This window comes from Macaca thibetana, chromosome 1, assembly GCF_024542745.1.
Source record: "Macaca thibetana thibetana isolate TM-01 chromosome 1, ASM2454274v1, whole genome shotgun sequence".
In the NCBI taxonomy this organism is placed as follows: Eukaryota; Metazoa; Chordata; class Mammalia; order Primates; family Cercopithecidae; genus Macaca; species Macaca thibetana.
In genome coordinates this window covers 23,432,583-23,454,572 of record NC_065578.1, presented here as the reverse complement: position 1 = coordinate 23,454,572, position 21,990 = coordinate 23,432,583, and the positions used below count along the sequence as shown (strand labels likewise).

The 21,990-nt window shown below is 42.1% G+C and overlaps 1 protein-coding gene across 2 annotated transcripts in view; it reads right to left on the bottom strand.

Annotated features, from left to right (window-relative positions):
- The window catches only part of RCAN3 (RCAN family member 3), a 42,466-nt gene that overhangs the window by 8,247 nt on the left and 12,229 nt on the right, over nt 1–21,990 (bottom strand). For both annotated transcript variants that reach the window (XM_050792759.1, XM_050792750.1), the window contains exons 3-4: nt 1,583–1,756; nt 24–195 (exon numbers count right to left, since the gene is read on the bottom strand). In XM_050792759.1, the coding sequence (XP_050648716.1) occupies nt 24–195; nt 1,583–1,756 (346 nt within the window). The remainder of the gene's footprint in view (nt 1–23; nt 196–1,582; nt 1,757–21,990) is intronic.

The following is a 21,990-nucleotide window of genomic DNA, read 5'->3' as shown; positions in this document are numbered from 1 at the left end:
GAGGAAAAACAGAAGTTTATTACCTGGTCCCAATTTGGAAACAGCACAGAGTAAATCATAATTTATAACAGGCATCGCATCTTCGCTCTGCTTCCACCCCACCGGGGGAGAGGCTGGAGGAGAGATGAGGAACTGCTTGACAGGCTGGGGCGGCAGGAGATAGGACTTGTCCCGCACTTCACCAGACATCTGCACCTGCGGGGAGCGAGACGCTCAAAGCCAGTTTGCAAACTGGGCTATGTTTTCTTCATTTTCAACTTTATGTTTACTGTTCCATCTTTGTGTAGAAAATTAAAAATTTCTCTTAAACAGTCTATAATCTCCAAGAGGGTGGGACTGGGTCTGTTTGGCTCACCACTGGCCACTCAGTGCACAGCACATGGTCACACATAGTAGGTGCTTCATAAATATTAACTGAATAAAAAATAAATGGATGGGCTGGGTGTGGTGGCTCACACCTGTAATCCCAGCACTTTGAGAGGCCGAGGCGAGTGGATCACCTGAGGTCAGGAATTTGAGATCAGCCTGGCCAACATGGTGAAACTCTATCTCTACTGAAAATACAAAAATTAGCCGGGTGTGGTGGCACATGTCTGTAGTCCCAGCTACTTGGGAGGCTGAAGCAGGAGAATCACTTGAACCCGGGAGGCGGAGGTTGTGGTGAGCTGAGATTGCATCACTGCATTCCAGCCTGGGTGACAGTGAGACTCCATCTCAAAAAATAAAAAAATAAAAATAACAAATAGCAAATAAATAAATAAGTGGATGAACAGAGAAATGAACGACAGTAACTACTAAATTCCGATCTTAGAAGACATTAGGTTATATCGACTTATTTGTACTCCATCTCAAGAGACTCTACCAAGAAATGTCAAGACATCTTTTCATTTAGGTTTTCACTTGGAAGGCAAGACAAGAAACTTTTTTTTTTTTTTTAAATTTGAAAGGGAGACTGTAAAAAATGCTTTTTTGAAAATAAAACAGTGCACTTGATACACGAGTAATCTCTTGATTTTGCCCATTCTTCTCAGAAGAAATCCGTTTCTCAGAGTCACACCAACGCAGGATTAGAATATACTAAGTGTAGCCAATTCTTGGTACCCTACAGGGTCCTCTGCAATTTCAAAGTCGAAGATTTGTACAGTTCTGTGACCTCCCTGGTTCCTCATATGAATTATGGAACACAGAAAATGATTTAAGAGACCATTTTCTCAGTTTTCCCAAGGATTTCATGTCTTATTTCATGTGTGCCATTCCGGATGCACAGGAGGTAAGTTAGTTCCCTAACACTAGGTGTCAGGGTGTAACCCACGCAGAATCCCAGTTGATCAAAGCTGCCAGAAAAATCAACTCCTTCAACTGCTAGTCTCAGCAAAACAAAGTTAGGAGGTCAATGTGCTTAATAAATACATAAAATTATGTATCTATAAAATAAAAGGAAAATATTTTTGTATTATTTGCTGATTGAGATGGTTCATTCTATACACCTCTGCTATAATAATATAGAAAATGGTGAACTAAAACTATTTTTGGATGGAGAAAAACAAGTTTAGAGAACAGTGTTCTTTGCACTGTGAAGTACCTGTGCAAAATACAGCTTTAGCTTCTGCCCATTGAAGTCTGTTTCGTGGAGTTCTATTCGCGCTCTTGCTGCCGCTTCAGGTTTGCTGAAATTTATTCTGACTCTTCTAAAGCTTTTAAACAGCTGAAAAGTAACTTGGTCATCATAGATGGTGAAGAGTGCTTCAAATCTTTCCTACAATTAAGGAGCAGCAAGGCAAAGGGAATGGGAGGGAAAAAAAAAGAAAAATCTTTAACAGAAGGGGAAATTTAAATCATGAAACCTAAGTAATTAAGAACACATTGTAAGTTAAACTTTTCTCCTAAAACAGTATACTTTTCTTGCACATATACAAGAACAGGTATCCTGTAATTTAGCAATTGCACTTACTTTATGTATTTTTTTGAGATGGAGTCTCATTCTGTCATCCAGGCTGGAGTGCAGTGACATGATCTCAGCTCACTGCAACCTCCACCTCTCGGGTTCAAGTGATTTTCCTGCCTCAGCCTCCAAAGTAGCTGGGATTACAGGGGCTAGCCGCCATGCCCGGCTAATTTTTATATTTTTAGTAGAGATGGGTTTTCACCATGTTGGCCAGGCTGGTCTTAAACTCCTGACCTCAAGTGATCCATCCACCTCAGCCTCCCAAAGTGCTGGGATTACAGGCATGAGCCACCATGCTGGGTCGTGCACTTATTTTAAGTGTAATTAACTTTATTAAATATTGTCTACATTCAAAGGTTATAAAACGAATGCAAGATATAAGAGAATGACACAAACATGCCCAATTCTAGAACACTGCTATTGTTCTGATGTCCTCGGTGCAACAAGGTTAGTTTTCCCTGTCACATTCCTTTCCTCCTTCAAAGCTGTCATTTCTGGAATTTTATCATTCCCTTGTTTTTCTTTATAGTTTACAACATTTATTTGTATCTCTAAAAATGTTATCATGTTATATGTATTCTTCCACAACTTGCTTTTTTTGCTTAGATCTTGCTGCTGAGGTTCTCCCTTGCTGCTGTGTGTGACTGTTTGGTTGGTTTTTTTTTTTTGGAGATAGAGTCTCACTCTGTTACCTAGAATGAGGTGCAGTAGTGCAATCTTGCCTCACTGCAGCCACGACCTCTAGGGTTCAGGTAATCCTCCTGCCTCAGCCTCTTGGATAGCTGGGACTAAAGGCACCTGCCACCACATCCAGCTAATTTTTTGTATTTTCAGAAGAGATGGGGTTTTGCCACATCGCCCAAGCTGGTCTCAAACTCCTTGGGCTGAAGTTGTCTACCCCCCTTGACCTCCCAAAGTGCTGGGATTATAGGTATGAGCCACTACACCCAGCAAGACATCCATTTCTAAGTACTGTTTCAGCTGTTCGCCACCAGTTTGTTTAATTTTTTTTTTTTTTTTTTTGAGACAGGGTCTTGCTATATTGCCTGAGTTGGGCTCAAGTGATCCTCCTGCCTCAGCCTCCCAAGCAGCTGGGAGTACAGGCATGTGCTACCACACCCAGCACCTGAACAGTTTTGATATGTTTTATTTTTATTTTTTTAAAATAGAAGGCAGGGCAAAAATAAAATAAAATAAAATTAGCCAGGTGTGGCCAGGCATAGTGGCTCATGCCTGTAATCCCAGCACTTTGGGAGGCTGAGGTGGGTGGATCACTTGAGGTCAGGAGTTCAAGACCAGCATGGTCAACATGGTGAAACCCTGTCTCTACTAAAAATATAAAAATTAGCCAGGCATGGTGGTCAGCACCTATAATCCCAGCTATTTGGGAGGCTGAGGTGGGAGAATCACTTGAACCCAGGAAGTGGAGGCTGCAGTGAGCCAAGATAGTGCCACCGCACTCCAGCCTGGGTGACAGAACAAGACTCTGTCTTTAAAAAAAAAAAAAAAAAAAGAGAGAGAGAGTCTCTCTGTCGCCCAGGCTGGAGTGCAGTGGCGTGATCAGAGAGCTCACTGCAGCCTCGAACTCCTGGGCTCAAGCCACCCCCACTACATCAGCCTCCTTCAGCATGCACCACCACATCTGGCTTTTTTTTTTTTTTTTTTTTTTTTTTTTTTTAAATGAGATGAGGTCTTGCTATGTTTCCCAGGCTAGTCTCAAACTCCTGAGCTCAAACTATCTTCCTACCTTGGCCTCCCAAAGTGCTGGGATTACAGGCATGAGTCACCATGCCTGGCCACACCTGGCTAATTTTATTTTATTTTTGTACAGAGTCTTAATGTCTTGCCCAAGCTGGTCTGGAACTTCTGTGCTCAAGTAATCCTTCTGCCTGAGCCTCCCAAAGTGCTGGGATTAAAGACGTGAGCAACTGCGCCAGTTGATTCTAAATACTCTCTAATTTTTCTTACGATCTCTCCCTGTCTCGTGAATTGTTTAGATGTATGTTTCTTAAACTGCAAATAGACGGGAGTTTTTTTATCTTTTTAATGTCTAACTCATTTTCACTCTGATTGGAGTAGGCTATCCATAGTGATAGTAATCCTTTGACAGTTTGAGACTTGCTTTTGGTTCAATGTCATTGAATTTCATAAATCTTGTACATGTGCTTGAAAAGAGTGTATTTGTGCAGCTGTTTGGTACAGTATTATAAAAATGTTCAGTATATCCAGCTCATGTTCTTTACGAGTTCTATATCCTGATTTTTTGGGGGACTGTTTTAACTATTATCAGGAAAGATCTGTTAGATTTTCCCACTATCAGGTGGATGTGTTATTTTTCTGTATAATTTGGTTACTTTCGCGTCCTACATTTTAAGGCTAAGTTATCATGTGCATACAAGCTTATAGTTGTTTTCTCTTCCTGGTGAATGAAACTTTTAATCATTAGGTAGTGACCTTCTTCAACTGCCAGATAAAGGAATGTGCTTTGTTTTGTTTGTTTGTTTGTTTTTGGAGACGGAGTCTCGCTCTGTCGCCCAGGCGGGAGTGCAGTGGCCGGATCTCAGCTCACTGCAAGCTCCGCCTCCCGGGTTTACGCCATTCTCCTGCCTCAGCCTCCCGAGTAGCTGGGACTACAGGCGCCCGCCACCTCGTCCGGCTAGTTTTTTTGTATTTTTTAGTAAAGACGGGGTTTCACCGTGTTAGCCAGGATGGTCTCGATCTCCTGACTTCGTGATCCGCCCGTCTCGGCCTCCCAAAGTGCTGGGATTACAGGCTTGAGCCACCGCGCCCGGCCAGGAATGTGCTTTGTTTTAAAGTCTATTTTGTCTGGTATTAATATAGCTGTTGTAGCTTTCTTTTGATTATGTATTGTATGGGAATCAAATTTTAGCCTTTACTACTAACCTTTATGTATCCTTATGTTTTAGATATGTCTCATAAAAAGAAGACATGTGTGTATAATGCATGTGTGTGCCTGTATGTAAATAAATGCAGTTTGACACTCACTGTCTTTCCACTGGAGTCCATTGTTGACTGCTGATATTTTGGGATGTCTACTATCTTATCTGTTTGTCTTAGATTTTCTGTGTTCTTTTTGTTTGTTTTCTTTCCAACTATTTTTTCTCTTTCTCTATTCCTACCCTGAGTGAAATTCCTATGAAAGATGCTAATGTATGTTTGGCAACGTCTTTAAAGATGCCTAACTCCCTACAGCCACAGCTTCTCTTTCACAAAGGCAAAACCATCAAACCTTTTTCTCAACATTCATACTGGGACTATGTAATTCCACAAAAATAGCATTTTGGGGTAAAAAGCATTGGAAGAATATCTGAGCACAAATCATTTTATATAATTTGCAGTAAGTGTGATCTCCAGAGTATTCTGAGATGGACTAGAGAAAGAGAGCAATATTTGAATCATTCATGAGGCTGAGAAAAAAAGTGGTTATTTTCCTATTTATTAATGAATTGGGATAATGAAAAGCCTAATTTCAATCACCAGAAGAAATGCAACATTAAATTTTCTTTACAGAAAACATATTTAGGCAATGGTTTAATACATGAAATGTAATAAAACGGATCTAAGAAACTTCTCAATACCTTTAGAAGTATTCCTTAGGCTTGGCAATGGTAACACAATAAAAGGAACCTATAAATTAGCTTTGTTCTTGCTTGGCCTATGTAAAGATCTTTCAATGATCTGTTGATCCTGAAGTGCAAATTATACATTCCCTCATTTATTAGCTTCTCTCAATGTGAACATTTACCTGCCACTTTGCACTATTTCTCCAACTGGATAAAATATAAAATAATTTGTCCTCTGATATTTATTCTTTGTGTTCAAATATCCTTCATTCTTGAGGAAACATCATTTATCCTAAAGACTATGTATTTTTTGTTGATTCATTTAAAAAAATAAATTATGCCGGACTTTCTACTCAGCCTGGCTTTTCAGTGGACTGCAAGCTGCTTCCAGCAGGGGGCAGTTTTAAGATCAATCCTATTCTTGGGCCAGGCGAAGTGGCTCACGCCTGTAAGCCCAGCATTTTGGGAGGCCAAGGCAGGTGGATCACCTAAGGTCAGGAGTTCAAGACCAGCCTGACCAATATGGTGAAACCCCGTCTCTACTAAAAATACAAAAATTAGCTGGATGTGGTGGTGCGCACCTGTAGTCCCAGCTACTCAGGAGGCTGAGATAGGAGAATCCCTTGAACCCAGGAGGTGGAGGTTGCAGTGAGCCAAGATCGCACCACTGCACTCCAGCCTGGGTAACAGGTGAGACTTCTTCTCAAAAAACAAACAAAACAAGATCAATCCTATTCTTATTTACTACAGTATTTCCATATACTAAAGTAATACAGAAAGCCATGCACGGTGGCTCATGCCTGTATTCCTAACACTTTGGGAGGCTGAAGCAGGCAGATCAACTTGAGGCAAGGAGTTTGAGACCAGCCTGGCCAATGTGGTGAAACCCCATCTCTACTAAAAATACAAAATTACACACCTGTAGTCCTAGTTACTCAGGAGGCTGAGACATGAGAATTGCTTTAGCCTGGGAGGCAAAATTATGCCAGTGTACTCCATCTTGAGTAAGAGAGCAAGACTGTCTCAAAAAAAAGTAATACAGATAAATAATAAAATATTATATAGCTTTAGAAAGGATTTTAAAGTAGCATATCAGTTCTTAAAAGGGAAGGTGAATAGGTAAATATATTAAATACTGATAATTATTATTGCTTCTGGATACATTTCAAAGTTTCTTCAGCATCCGTTTTAAAGGTGGTTAGCTTTGTCCCTTTTAAAGAGAATGAGACTTGAGATTTTGCAAAATCACAACCCATTTGGTTCTTGGTATTAGTTTATTTTAAATGTATTTTAAACATTAAGAAAATATTAAAATTCCCATGTGATATAGTCAAGAAATATTAACACTGAACACAATGGAAATTAAGAACTAATTAAGAACAGCTTATAAAATATTAGTACTTTGTTAATTCTATACATTAAACATTTTCCTTGCCCAAGGTAAAAGGACCATGTATTATCCCTAGTCCTCCACAGCAATGAATTTTTCCTAGTACCAATGCATTGTATGACAGAAGCTATCTTGCAAACAGCTACTTGATAATCATATTCTTCTTCGTTTCTCCCTTCAAGATACATCTTTTCTTCAAATTCCAGAAATACACTGTAACTGAATGTAACATGCAGATGACAGCAATGGGTCATATGGCTGGCGCGTGCTCTCTCTTTCTCTCCACCAAAATCCAATACCTGTGATAGGACTAAGAATAATAACAAAATGGCCAGGCACAGTGGCTCATTCTTGTAATCCCAGCACTTTGGGATGCCAGGAACTTGAGACCAGCCTGGGCAACACTGCAAGACCCCATCTCTACAAACAAATTAAATAATTAGCCAGGCATAGTGGCACACACTTGTAGCCTTATCTACTCAGTTGGCTAAGGTGGGAAGATTGTTTGAACCCAGGAGTTCGAGGCTGCAGTGAGCCACAATCGCACCACTGTACTCCAGCCTGGGCAACAGAGTGAGACCCTGTCTCTCTCTCTCTCTAAAAAAAAGAATTACACAAAAATGAAGCCATGCAAGAACTGATTAGCAAGCTTTTTCTGAATTTTGTGTTCTTTCTCTCTCCTTCACACCCATTTTCCCTTGAAGTAGCATAAATATGGTTATGAAATATGTGAATTCTAGCTGTGAGGTGCTTTAGAAGCATGAAGAATTAACTTGGAGGCAAAACCATCAGTTTCCTATTTGAGAAAAAAGGTTACGAGCCCTCAGCTGGTAGCTTTGCCCTTCTGTGAGTCCACAGACATCCCTATGTAGATTTCTGATGCTGCCCCTGATAGCCCGACATTAGCACGAAAGGGATTTAGAAGATTGCAGACAGCAGGGAAAGGACATAATCTATGAAAATGGACTGAAAACGACTTGTGATAAACATGAAGGATCTGCAGCTGTTCATTCAAAAACCAAATGACTATTTTTCTCCTTAGAATTGTTTCAGAAATAGCTCACTTTTATAAATTTCTGAATTCTCTAATGATGTAACATTAACATCATCCTGTTGGGTGATGGCTGCACATTTATTTGAGAAAAGATAATGTGGATTCCATTAAAATAAAAATCATCATTAACCACTTTACTTTTTCTGTAGTCACTTACTATCCCCCTCTGGCAGCGTAAGGTCTACAGGCACAACACAAATAATGCAACCTAAAAACCAATGCCTGAGGCTTTTTCCTATGATGTATGTAGGTTTTCCACAAAATATAGACCAGAAGCTGCCTTCGTATGCTAAGACCACCTGTGCAATTAGCCATCACAATGACAGCACATACCTTGTACCTAAAATAGCTAAGAACAACATGTAACCAACAACCTTCTTGGGGACTTAAGAAAGAGTGCTTGACAGCTGGATAACAGGCATCAGTAAAGGAGAAAAGTGGAAAAGGCCATACAGGAAGGTCAGTTTCAAGGAGCAACAGATGAGGATGGCAGCCAAGTGTGTATTTCCTGACCTTTCTGGAACCACCATGGCTCCACTCTTGCCCTATCCCAACTCGGAGAAGGCAAGGTTTAGCTGTTTCACTGAAGGACAAACTGGGAACATGATTTTGCCACACCCCTTTGCTTTGGACTGAAAAAAAATGAGGAGTCCACCACTTCTAGTAAACATTAGAGAGTAGGAGGATGGGAGGCTGAGGCATGAGAATTGCTTGAACCTGGGAGGCGGAGGCTGCAGAGAGCCGTGATTGTGCCACCACACTCCAGCCTGGGTGACAGAGCGAGACCCTGTCTCAAAAAAAAAAAAAAAAAAAAAAAAAAAAAAAAACCAAAAGAAAACAAAACAAACAGAGTAGGAGGAACGATTTTACTCTTGAGAAGGAATGGCTTGATTCATTCAGCAGTGAAATTATCTTTGGCATCCTAAGGCAAGAGATTTATATTCTATGTCTTTCTGTAAATCTGATCTAGAAAATTCCATTTCTCCAGTGTCCCGAGCCTGCAGGTCCAGTAATATCAAAGGCAAGGCCTCCATTTCTGTCTGGGGGTAGGCAAAGTGCTTTTGGTTCTCCTCAATCATCACTGACTAAAACAGCCAGGGAGATGGACTTTACTGAACAGAAAAAAGAGCACATACAGCTAGGCATGGTGAATTTTAAAACTTTCCTTTGATAATCTGAGTACTTGTAAAATTCTGGGACCTAAAGTCAGAAGTGCTAGAGGGGAGCAGAATATATGAAAAATGCAAAAACCTTTGTCAACCTTTATTATTTATGTTGCCATCATCATTTTTCCAGATCAGAAAGAAACCTGTAACTGAATTAAAATTCAAGAAAATATGGACTGCTAGCTATTCAAGATGGGTTTTTATGTTTTAATGGCTACTGTATTTATAAACACATACTCTGACTTATTGGAACATAAATTCTTTCTTTTTTTCTTGAGACAAGGTCTCACTCTGTCACCCAGGCTGGAGTGCAGTGGTGCAATCTTGGCTCACTGAAACCTCTGCCTCCTGGGTTCATGTAACTCTCCTGCCTCAGCTTCCTGAGTAGCTGGGACTACAGGTGCCTGCCACCACGCCCGGCTAATTTTTGTATTTTTAGTAGAGACGAGGTTTCACCATGTTGGCCACACTGGTCTTGAACTTCTGACCTCAAGTGATCTGCCTGCCTCAGCCTCCCACAGTGCTGGAATTATAGGCATGAGCCACACTGTGCCCAACCCTGGAACATCAATTCTTAAACGGCTGTGATTTTTTTCCAAATCTATAATATTCCTTAAACCATGTACAAGAAAAGTGGTCAACATTATGATTAATCATTATTGATCGGAACAAATTATGGATTGGCATAAGGATGAGATCATGAAAATACTTTGATTGCTGTGTTAGTTACAAGGGTAGATACTGTCAACTCACCAAACTGCACACTTTGAAGATCTGTACATTTCACTAAGAGTTTTACCAAAGTTAAAAACAATGTATAAGGGGAAACAAGATAAAAAGATGGGGTGAAGTGGCTACAGCAGCCAGCTGCCAGGTCAGAGGTAGCACCTGGGTCTCACCATCACTGAGCACAGGTGTTGGATGCCAGAGCCCTGCTTCATGAGTGTCTGCCATGGACCTGGCTGTGGGCCCAGAAAGGCTGGTTTTGGCTGGCACTATTTTCCATCTTTAATTAGGGCAACATATCCTTAGTTATTAATAGTAGTTCTGGTTATAGAAACTTCTCTGGCTGGGTGTGGTGGCTTATGCCTGTAATCCCAACACTTTGGGAGGCCGATGCAGGAGGATTACTTGAGGCCAGGAGTCTGAGACCAGCTTGAGCAACAAAATGAGACCTCATCTCCACCAAAAAAAAAAAAAAAAAAAATTAGCCATTCGTGGTGCTGTGCACCTGTAGTCCCAGCTACTCAGGAGGCTGAGGTGGGAGGGTTGCTTGAGCCCAGGATGTCAAAGGTGCAGTAAGCCAAGACTGTTCACTGCTTCCAGCCTGGGTGACAGAGTGAGACCCCAACTTAAAACACAAAAACAAAAAAATAAAAATAAAAATTTCTCTCTTCCGTAGTTAAGTTGGAAAAGATCTATGACTGTGCTTGAACTGAATATGTATGCACAATGTAGAAATCATTTTCAAGCAGTTTGGTGGCCAGTTGCCAGCCTCAAAACACCTCGAAAATGCACTTTGCCACCCGAGGAACAGGTCCACAATCACAGCTACCCCCCAATTACAGCAACATTAACAGTTAAGCTGATTAGGCAGCTGTCAGGGCTTCTACAGAAACAGTCTACACACACACACACACACACACACACACACACACTCTTTCAAGATGTGAAGGTACTGCACTCAAGTGATGACACTCAAACCCTGTAGCCCATCAATAAAGAAAAGTACTTTTTATTTGGCTTTTCTATTGGAGAAGTGCGATCTTCAACACCACAAATGGGAGAACTTCTAACAGCTCATGACAGCAGTATCGGCCTTTTCCCCCTTAAGCCTAGAGGTTGTTTGGTTATTTACTGAATAAAGCAAAGAAGACAGAGGAGCAGATTATAAGGTCCCCTGAAGGAAACAGCAGATGGACCAAATCTAGAGAGCGCACACACGAATTGTGAAACACAGATTTCTGTCCTTTGCAACCCCACTTAGCTATTTTGCTATTGAAGGGCATCTCAAAGAGGCAGTCAAATTATAAGTAGGCAATTACCTAATCCAAAGCCCAAAAACAGCCCACAAAACACTTCAGGTTTGCAAACCTATCCAGGGAGCTGGACTCAAACATACAGTTTTGATCTAAGACATCACAGTTAAGAAAAACCAGGGTGCGTTCTTCCCCCCACAAACCGTGCAAATTTGCCCAGGAACAAGGGAAAGTGTTTCAGCTGCCCAGGCTGCTGTTCAAGCACTCTGGGCTCCGTTTTCAAGGTTGGTGTGGTAGCAGATCCATGCCAGCTGCTCGAGAAAACTGATGACTGCTCTCTAGGATGTCCACTGGAATCTTCCCTCCCTCTTTCTTGTCCTCCCTGTCCATGAAGTAGGAAGGATTTGGGAAGTCCGAGTTCAGCTTGAATTCCATCTGGCCTTGGGTTCCATGACAGCCAGGAGCAGAACAACATGGGCGAGGTGCAGATGCTCCGACGGCCCCATCAGAGACAGTGTCCATATGGTGATCTCTTTGTGACTTTTGTGAGCGAGCATTGGCTTTGATGAACAAGCATCAAACCCCGCTCTGCCTCTGAGAAGGGGAACATGAGTGGATGTTATCCATTCGGGAGGACCAGAGGCCCCTGTTCATAGGCCTGGTGGTGTGTGCCTGTGGTCCCAGCTACTCAGGAAGCTGAGGTGGGAGGATCACTTGAGCCCAGGAGGCAGAGGCTGCAGTAAGCCGAGATTGCTCTACTGCACTCCAGCCTGGGCAACAGAGCCAGACCCTGTCTCAAAACAATAATAATAATAAAAATAATGAATAAGGCATCCTTTCTATTCCTGAACATTCAGTCCAGAAGCTGTCGATGGAGCCATGTAAGGTAGCTGTGCACAAAGCTGGGCAGTGGGGGAGCTGCAGCAGCCCGCAGCACAGTGTGGGGTCCGGGTGGGGCAGGGCAGGTGGTCACTTGGAGAGTGGCCTGGCATGGGGTATTGGAGCCCAGCAGAGATGAGGATGGTATGCCCAGCAAGAGGTTGCCTAGCACAGGGTAAGGGGGAGAGTATTCTTGCATTGGAGCAGTCGGACCGGAGGTGGAAGCCCAGGCAGGGTGGGAAGGTGATGGGGCGCTGTGTGGGAACTCAGCAGCGGGTAGTGGAGCCCTGTAGGGTGAGCGGGTGCCTGTATAAGGGGCAGCCCAGTACACACAGGAAAAAGGCAGTGACAGTCACAGACAGGGGAAGGGAGAAAATTCTTTAGTATTGGAGTGGAGCTGGACGTGTTAAATGTAACTACATGTATATGCACGTATGCAGATACGTGTATATGTGTGCATGTATGTAGACACGTGTGCATCTGCATATTTCCTAGCCCTGTCCACTGAAGGGCCTAGAAACAGGGACACTCCATGAGCAATGGACACAGCCAACTGCCATATCCTAGTTTCTATACACTCTTCTCCACTGAAAGCAATCCAAGGGGTCCTTGGAAAAATGGCTGACTCCTAGTTCAGCACTGTATGTTGGAGCCCAAGCGCTAGGGCTGAGGCAGCGAAAGTACCAAATAATTCTGGAATATCTTGTGCTATAAAGTAAAGAAGTACTCAAAGAATGATGGGTGCATGTCAAAAAGACACAGAAGCCACCCTGAAGGGACAACCACTGGCCAAATCCGGACAAACTGCAGCATCAAAATAATCACAGTAACAGATTATAACCAGTGAATAAAATAGGAAACCATGGACCTTACTGTATGAATAAACTGAATATACTAAAAGTTTGATGGGGAAACAGTTTCAAAGTACCTCCCACAAAATATTAATTAATTACAAGGAGAAAAAGAGCAACTCAACAGTGGAGAAGTCTGGCAGACACCACCTTAGCCAAGGGCTCAGAGCCAAAGGGGACAAATGGAAACCGCACCATCGGACAGGACCTGAAGGGAAGAGATCAGCGTCACTTCTGCAATGTTCTGGTCAAAGATGCACAAACTGAATCAAACCCGGAGGAAACATCACGCAAACCCAAAGTGAGAGACATGCTACAGAGTAACTGGACTGCAATCTTCAAGAGCATGGGATGCTATGAACAGTGAAGAAAGACAGGCTTCCTTCAGATTGAAAAGGACTTAAGAGACCTGACAAATAAATGCAATGGGTGAGAAACAACTGGATATTTTCACTGTAAAGGACATTACTGGGACAACTGGCAAATCCTGAATGGGATCTGAGGATTAGGAGGGAGAAATGTAACAATGTTAATTTCCCGGTTTTTGTTTTTTTTCTCCTAGGAAAATGCCCCTGTTTGTAGGAAATACATATCGAAGTACTGGGGAGTGAAAGCCATCATTGTGGGCAACTTATGCTTTGAAATGCAGGAAAAGCAAAGTGCTCTGTATACCTAACCATTAAAAGTATCTTTTTTGGGGGGGATGGGATCTCGCTTTGTTGCCAAGACTGGAATACAGTGGTGACATCATAGCTCACTACCGCCTCAAATTCCTTGGCTCAATAGATCCTCCTGCCTCGGTCTCCCAGAGTGCTGGGATGACAGGTGTGAACCATCATGCCTGGCTTATTTACTTATTTATACACACACATATATTATGAACATGTTCTACTGTCCTAAATATGGCATAAAACTTACAAAAATAAAAATGTAAATCAGGTAAGGAAATAAAAAAATAGGAAACACATGGTTATTCAAACTAATTGATGAGGGTTCAACATAAATGTTGGGGCGTGTTGATGTCTCAGTACACGTAGATTACTTTCCCAGTCATTTTTCCAGCACGTATTTCATGAACAGCAAGGCTCACAAGCCAGGCTCTGTGCTAGGCGGTGTGGAGGTGACACACATGCCTATCCTGAGCTCTCTCACTTCTGAATTACCCTGTCCCCATCCATGGGAACACTCTGCTTTGGAAAGATCAGGAACGTATACACATGGGTAACCTAGCTATTTCTTTCTTTTCTTTTTTTTTTTTGAGATGGAGTCTCGCTCTGACACCAGGCTGGAGTGCAGTGGTGCGATCTCAGCTCCCTGCAACCTCCGCCTCCTGGGTTCAAGCTATTTTCCTGCCTCAGCCTCCCAAGTATCTGGGACTACATGTGCACGCCACCACGCCCAGCTAATATTTGTATTTTTAGTAGAGTCGGGGTTTCACCATGCTGGCTAGGATGGTCTCGATCTCTTGATCTTGTGACCACCTGCCTCGGCCTCCCAAAGTGCTAGGATTACAGGCGTGAGCCACCACGCCCAGCCATAACCTAGCTATTTCTTAGCACCTAAGAGTCTTGAGGTCTACCTTGATTTGGGGAGTAGTGGATTGTTTGCAGCTGAAATTGAGCTTACTGGAAAAACAAAAAGCTTCAAGGTACGGGAAGGGGCCATTAGCTCAAAGATATTTTACACTTGCTTTGATATATGGAACCTCCATGAATCAAGATAAAAAAAGTATAAAGCATTTTGACTATATATACACATCAGAAAAAAGTTATTTACATTATACCAGGATAAATGTCAATGAAGTGATAGGAAGTTAAGTAATTCTTTCATGTTATTTAGGTCTCACTTCCAATGTCAGTTCTTTGGATAGGCCTTCCCTGACCACTCAAGTTCAAAATCACCACCCATCAAGTCACTCTCTCTTGCTCCATACCATTTTATTTTCTCACGGTACTTGTTATTATCTGAACGTATTCGCTTGTTGGCACGTTCACTATCTTTTTCTCCCTATGCTCCATGAAGGATCCTTCATCTTGCTGACCGCTGTCTCCCCAGAACCTGTGACAGAGGCCAGCACAACGCTCCATCAAAACTTACTGACTGCACAAATCAAGAAAGGGGATCTGTAAACAAGTCATCTCCAAGAACATGACAGCCAACCTTACTGTTCAGTGACTCTTAATTTTCTATTAATTTAGATGTCCAAATAAATCATCTGAAATCCTTTTAAATTCTTGTGTTTGAGGCAACGTATTCACAATGGAAGCTACAAATATCCTGGATGGTAAATGAAGAGAGCTTTTTCATTTCAAAATCTCTTAAGATATTTCAAAATCCCTAAATGTTACATATACCGTGATGTAGTCTGAGGACCCAGAGCTAGTCCGTGAACTTTGCTACCAGTCCACGAGAAGGTTCAGTACCGAAACAGAGAGAAAGTGTTTAGAAATGCTTTAGCAAGTTTACATCACTATGACATTTTTATTCCATTTTACAAAAGCATCAGACAGTGACAGTTTAGAGGAAAAAACCTGGTCTTCCACTGGCTATAAGTCTGAGAAGGATTCATCTATAATTCATTGAAAAATACGTTGGAAAGTAATAAAAATGTAACTACTAGACCGGCAACATTTTTAAATTCTGGAAATAAAAAGTACTGATGATGCTCTGAAGCAATGGGAACTCTTACACATGGCTAGGAAGATGCAAACAGCTCCAAATGCCTTAGAGAGTATCTGACAATATGCACTAAGACTGGAGAAGCGTAACTCCACAAGCCAGCAGCGTCGCCCCAGCCTCACACAGGATGCTACGGAATGTAAGCGGCATCCGGGAATGAGATGGCAGCACACCAAAAAGAACCTAAATGCCCATCAACATGAGAATGGGTAAATAAATTGTAGTATATTTAGAAAATAAGATACTATAGAAGTGAAACTGAATACACATTTCAGCATGGATTAGTCTTGCTGATAGTGTTTAGCAAAAAAATAAGAATTTATACAGTTATGCCATTTATATAAAATTTTATTTATTTTTTATTTTATTATTTCCTAAATACTTCCAACTCCTTATTTTTTGTCTTTTTTTCTCAGTCGCTCAGGCTGGAGTGCAGTGGCGTGATCTCGGCTCACTGCAACCTCTGCCTCCCAGGTTCAAGCGATTCTCCTGCCTCAGCCTCCCAAGTAGCTGGGATTATAGGCATGCACCACTATGCCCAACTAACTTGTGTATTTTTAATTTTTAGTACAGATGGGGTTTTGCCATGTTGGCCAGGCTGGTCTCGAACTCCTGACCTCAGGGTGATCCACCCACCTTGGCCTCCCAAAGTGCTGGGATTACAAGCCTGTGCCACCATGCCTGGCCAATATATAAAATTATAAATGATGTAAAATTCCATTAATTTCATTAGTGTTTTAGCATACAGTTTAGCATACGATTTTCAGCATACAGATCATATACATATTTTGTTAATGTATACTTAAGCTACAAATATCGTTGAAAGTAATTGAAGATGCTTATCTCAAAATATATTACAGTATTTCATGGCCAGGCACGGTGACTTGCTTGAATCCAGGAGGCAGAGGTTGCAGTGAGCCGAGATCGCACCACTGCACTCCCGCCTGGGCAACAGAGTGAGACTCCGTCTAAAGAAAAAAAATATATGTGTGTGTGTGTGTATATATATTTGAAATAATATAGATTTGACATACCTTTATATATGTGTGTGTGTGTATACATATTTGTATAAATATATGTGTGTATGTATATTTAGGGATTTTTGAAATATCTACAGATATTTCAATTTCCAAATGTTTACTGTTACAAAGACAGTTGATTTTGTGCATTGAACCCATATCCTACAATCTTCCTAAACTCACTTATTCACTCTAACAGCTTTTACATAGATTCCTTTCTAAAGAGACAAATCACGTCGACTTCAAATACAGATAATTTAAAATCCCAGCACTTTGGGAGGCCGAAGTGGGCGGATCACCTGAGGTCAGGAGTTCAAGACCAGTCTGGCCAACATGGTGAAGCCCCATCTCCACTAAAAATACAAAAAATTAGCCAGGCGCAGTGGCAGGCACCTGTAATCCCAGCTACTTGGGAGCCTGAGGTAGAAGAATCGTTTGAACCCAGGAGGTGAAGGTTGTAGTGAGCTGAGATCACGCCATTGTACTCCAGCCTGGGCAACAGAGTAAGACTCATCTCAAAAAAAAAAAAAAAAGTGTGTGTACATACACATAGAGTACCAGGCTAAATCAGAATAAATGCTGATATTTGCACTTTTGACCAACAAACATAGCAATTTCATATGGTTAAACCTATTAAAGTTTACAGATTTCATGGAAAATGGGAAACCTGAGTCAGGATGATGGTTATCTCTGGGAAGAGACACAGGGGATTCAACTGTATTAGTAAAATTTCATTTGCTAAATTGGGTGGGCACATGGGTGTTTTTTATATTAGTCTTTATCCTTTTTGCATAACCTAAAATTTGCGTTTTTTATTTTGAGAGCCTGGGACAGCACCTTACATAAGAGGAATAACCACAACCAAACTTGGAAGCTTTACCTGTGCCTAACCTAGGCTCCCTGGAGAAGCAGAGGCAAGGCAAGGCAAAGGCACACACACTGTTTGTTTCAGGAAGCGACCCCATGAGACAAGAGTGGAGGCCTGGGAACAGTGGCACTGGGAAGGAGGGCAAGCCCATTCTCTGTCCTTCCAGGTCATGTTTTCAAGCTTGTCACCTCTGTGGGCAACTGGGGCTTGATCTGCTGGGGAGCCAGTAAGAACCCACCTGAGAATTGTTGGATTCAGTGTCAGAACACTGGGCAACATAGCAAGATCTTGTCTCTTAAAAAAAAAAAAAAATCAGGCCGGGCACAGTGGCTCATGCCCGTAATATCAGCACTTTGGGAGGCTGACATGGGCAGATCACTTGAAGTTGGGAGTTTGGGACCAGCTTGGCCAACATGGAGAAACTCTGTCTCTACTAAAAACACAGAAATTAGCTGGGTGTGGTGGCATGTACCTGTAGTCCCAGCATTTTGGGAGACCAAGGTAGAAAGATCATCTGAGGTCAGGAGTTTGAGACCAGCCTGGTCAACAGGTGAAACCCTGTCTTCACTAAAAATACAAAAAATTAGCCGAGCATGGTGGTGGATGCCTGTAATCCTAGCTACTTGGGAGGCTGAGGTGGGAAGATCACTTGAATCCGGGAGGCAGAGGTTGCAGTGAGCTGAGACTGCACCACTGCGCTCCAGCCTGGGTGACAGAGTGAGACTCCATCTCAAAAATAATAATAATAAATAAATAAACAAAAATGAAAACTTAGCCGATGTGCTGGTGCATGCCTGTAGTCCCAGCTACTCAAGAGGCTGAAGAAGGAGGATTGCTTGAGCACAGGAGGTCAAGGCTGCAGTGACCTATGATCACACCACCACATTCCAGCCTGGGTGACAGAGCAAGACCCTGTCGCTTTTTAAAAAGACAGAGAAAAAAAAAAAAAACAACTGGCGTTAAAAACAAACAAGCAAATACAATCACATTGGGACAAATCCAAATCTGTCACAGAAAAATGAAGCACTAAGCCTGCCGCACTCCTGATGGAGCGACTGACTAGCAGAGCACAGGCATGAAATTAACAACCCTATAGCTGAGAAATACACATTGAAAGGTAAGTCCTTTTCTCCACCTATTTTTCTTACAGTTTATTTTCCTATGATTTATTATCCCCCCAACACTACTAAGAAATACTGATAAAAACATAGAGCCAAACCTAACAATCTAGAGCAGATTTACCTTTACATGATAATAGCACCTGTGTTATTTATTCTATTGTTTAGAAGAATGTAAAAGCTTACTCCAATAGTTAGAAGCTTATGAAGACAAAAACTTTTTCAAGTTAGGAAAAAAAAATTTTTTTTATAGAGATGGGGTCTTGCTATGTTGGCCAGGCTGGTCTCGAACTCCTGGGTTCAAGCAATCCACCTGCCTCAGCCTCCCAAAGTGCTGGGACTATGGATGTGAGCCACTGCGCCCAGCCAGAAATTAGTTTTTTGAAATTAAAGTGTTTCATTGCAATCAGGATTATTCTGCCTACAATCCAAAAAAAGCAACTGTTTTATTTTTTGCACATTCATAGATAACCTGAATAAACAGGTGATTTCAGGAGAAACTACAACAAAATAAGACACTGGTAGAAGAAAAATGTGAAGGAAACATTTGATTCTGCCCATATTTTTAAAAGTATTTCTTTAATAGAAACGGGGTCTCACTATGTTGCCCAGGCTGGTCTCAAACTCCTGGCCTCAAGCAATCCTCTTGCCTTGGCCTCCCAAAGTGCTGGAATTACAAGCATAAGCCATCATGCCTGGCTTGATTCTGTCCATATTTTATATCCAATTGATGATCTATAGATAACTATAATATAAACATTTTATATTTAGTCATTTCAGATATTACTGTTAAAGTTATTCAATACAATTTATAGGAAGTTCACTGAACTGCTGTTATTAGAATTTCTGCTGGGAGATTTCCAGTATAAATTTAGGTTAGATATAATCCCCAAATGGTTTAAAAACTGAACTGAAACCCAACAAGGACTCACCCTTTTTGCAGGTTAAAAATTTCCCAAGCTACAGTTAAAAAGAAAAGGTAGAAATAGAAAAGATTGTGAGGTTTCTTGAGAGAATTCCTACGTATATAATTTTAACATAAATTGGCAATTCATCTGGTTTCTTACAACAATAAACAACAAGGTTAACTTATTTGTAACGTAAAAACTTAGAGCTCTTAGAAAGCATGAGAAAACTCAAAAGGATGATTTCAAAATGTCTAAATTATGACTGGACTTTTGAGAGCAAACAGCGTTTGTAAATGAAACAACCCTGAAAGACACAAAGCTGGTGACTGCTGCCCCTCCCCTGCTCCACTTCCGGGTGGGTCATTTCCAGGTGGGTGCACTCCGAGAGCTCCCTGCTCTGCCCTCTTCTCCCATGGCGCCACCATCCACGTGCTGCGGGCTCAGCTTCCTGACATGGAGCTCTGATGGCCGCTCTGCGTTCAGAAAACCTCCAACAGTTTCCCACAAAAGGGCAAGCTCTGGGTTGTGCTGGGCAGCCCCATACTTACTCTTCTGGCCTGATTTTTCTGACTCTGGCCACATATCAGCTATGTGCTAAGCACACAGAATGGCTCACTACTCCCGAAATGGCCCACACTCTCCCGATTCAGCTCTTTTCTCATTTTGTTCCCTATGGCCAAAATTCCCTTTCCCTTCCCTGCTAAAATCCTACCCATCTCTCATAGCCCTTCTCCAATGTCACCTCCCTGTGAGATCTTTTATTCCAACTGGCTGTGATCCTTCCTCCTTTCTTACCTCTACACACTTTTTAAATTATTATTACTTTTTTATTTTATGGAGATACGGTCTCACTATATTGCCCAGGCTGGTCATGAACCCCTGGGCTCAAGTGATCTGCCCGCTATAGCCTCCCAAAATGCTGGGATTACAGGCACGAGCCACCGTGCCTGGCCCTATACTTTCAAGTGTTTCTTTCTTTCTTTTTTTTTTCTTTGAGACTGAGTCTCACTCTGTTGCCCACGCTGGGGTGCAGTGGCGTGATCTTGGCTCACTGCAACCTCCGCTTCCCAGGTTCAAGCAATTCTCCTGTTTCAGCCTCCAGAGTAGCTGGGATTACAAGCACCTGCCAACATGCCCAGATAATTTTTGTAATTTTTTTTTTTCTTTTTTTTTTTTTGAGATGGAGTCTCACTCTGTCACCCAGGCTGGAGTGCAGAGGCGCGATCTTGGCTCACTGCAAGCTCCGCCTCCTGGGTTCACGCCATTCTCCTGCCTCAGCCTCCTGAGTAGCTGGGACTACAGGCGCCCGCCACCTCGCCTGGCTAGTTTTTCGTATTTTTTAGTAGAGACGGGGTTTCACCGTGTTAGCCAGAATGGTCTCCATCTCCTGACCTTGTGATCCGCCCGTCTCGGCCTCCCAAAGTGCTGGGATCACAGGCTTGAGCCACCGCGCCCGGCCAATTTTGGTATTTTTAGTAGAGACGGGGTTTCAGCATGTTGGTCAGGCTGGTCTGGAACTCCCGACCTCGTGATCCACCCGCCTTGGCCTCCCAAAGTACTTGGACTACAGGCATGAGCGACCATGCCCGGCCACTTTCAAGTGTTTCTAAAGACACTAAGATTCCATTTGATATCATAATTACTTGTCATCCCTGCTGCCTGGCCTTGATTTTGCTGCAGGGCTGGACACCATGAGACAGAAGCTGCATGACTCACGCTCTATCCCCTGAAGCAACTGGCACCAGTGCCTGGCACATTGTAGGCACTCAAGTATGTCCTGAGTTAAACGGTATTGAAGTTCTGCTCCAAGAAAGTCACTGGAAGGGAAATACTTTGGGTGCACTGGCTGAAAACTAAAGGGCCAGCGATAGCGTTTTGAGAAAAAGCCTCAGAACATGGAAAACACATCCCAGTGGCAGAGCTATTTTACTTTTGTGGGACTAAGACCTATAGCCTTTTGTGAGGTCATGAGGGGGAAAAACAAAATACACACACACACACACACACGGGGAAAAACAAAATACACACACACACACACATACACACACACACAAACTCTCTTTCTAGGTAAATAATAAATGAACTAAAGGAATCTTTAAAATAAGCTCAATCATTTTCCCCAGTTGTAGAAACTAATATAAGAAACGTGAACAATTTTGTTACGACAAAATCATAAATAGTCCTAACGGGTTTTAGGTAGATCAGCCCCAGGAAAAAGCTGAATTCCTTCTTTTGTGAATGCACTCCCAAGTAATAGGAAGCCCGGCTAAAGATCTCCAGGTTTTCTTTAATTACAGTCTCTGAAAATGAGTAAGTGAATAAATAAGTAAATGGATTGAATAAGACTTGACTCAGAGTTCACTAAATGCCAGTGCTTCTCAAAGCGTCTATGGAGAAGGACTGGTTTTGAAACATTTGCTATCTGCTGCAGACTGATACGCTTCTAAAAATACAATAAAAATTCTGCGCCAACATCTATAAGTGGACATACATTTTCTTTTCTTTTTTGAGATGGAGTCTCGCTCTGTCCACCAGGCTTAAGAGCAGTGG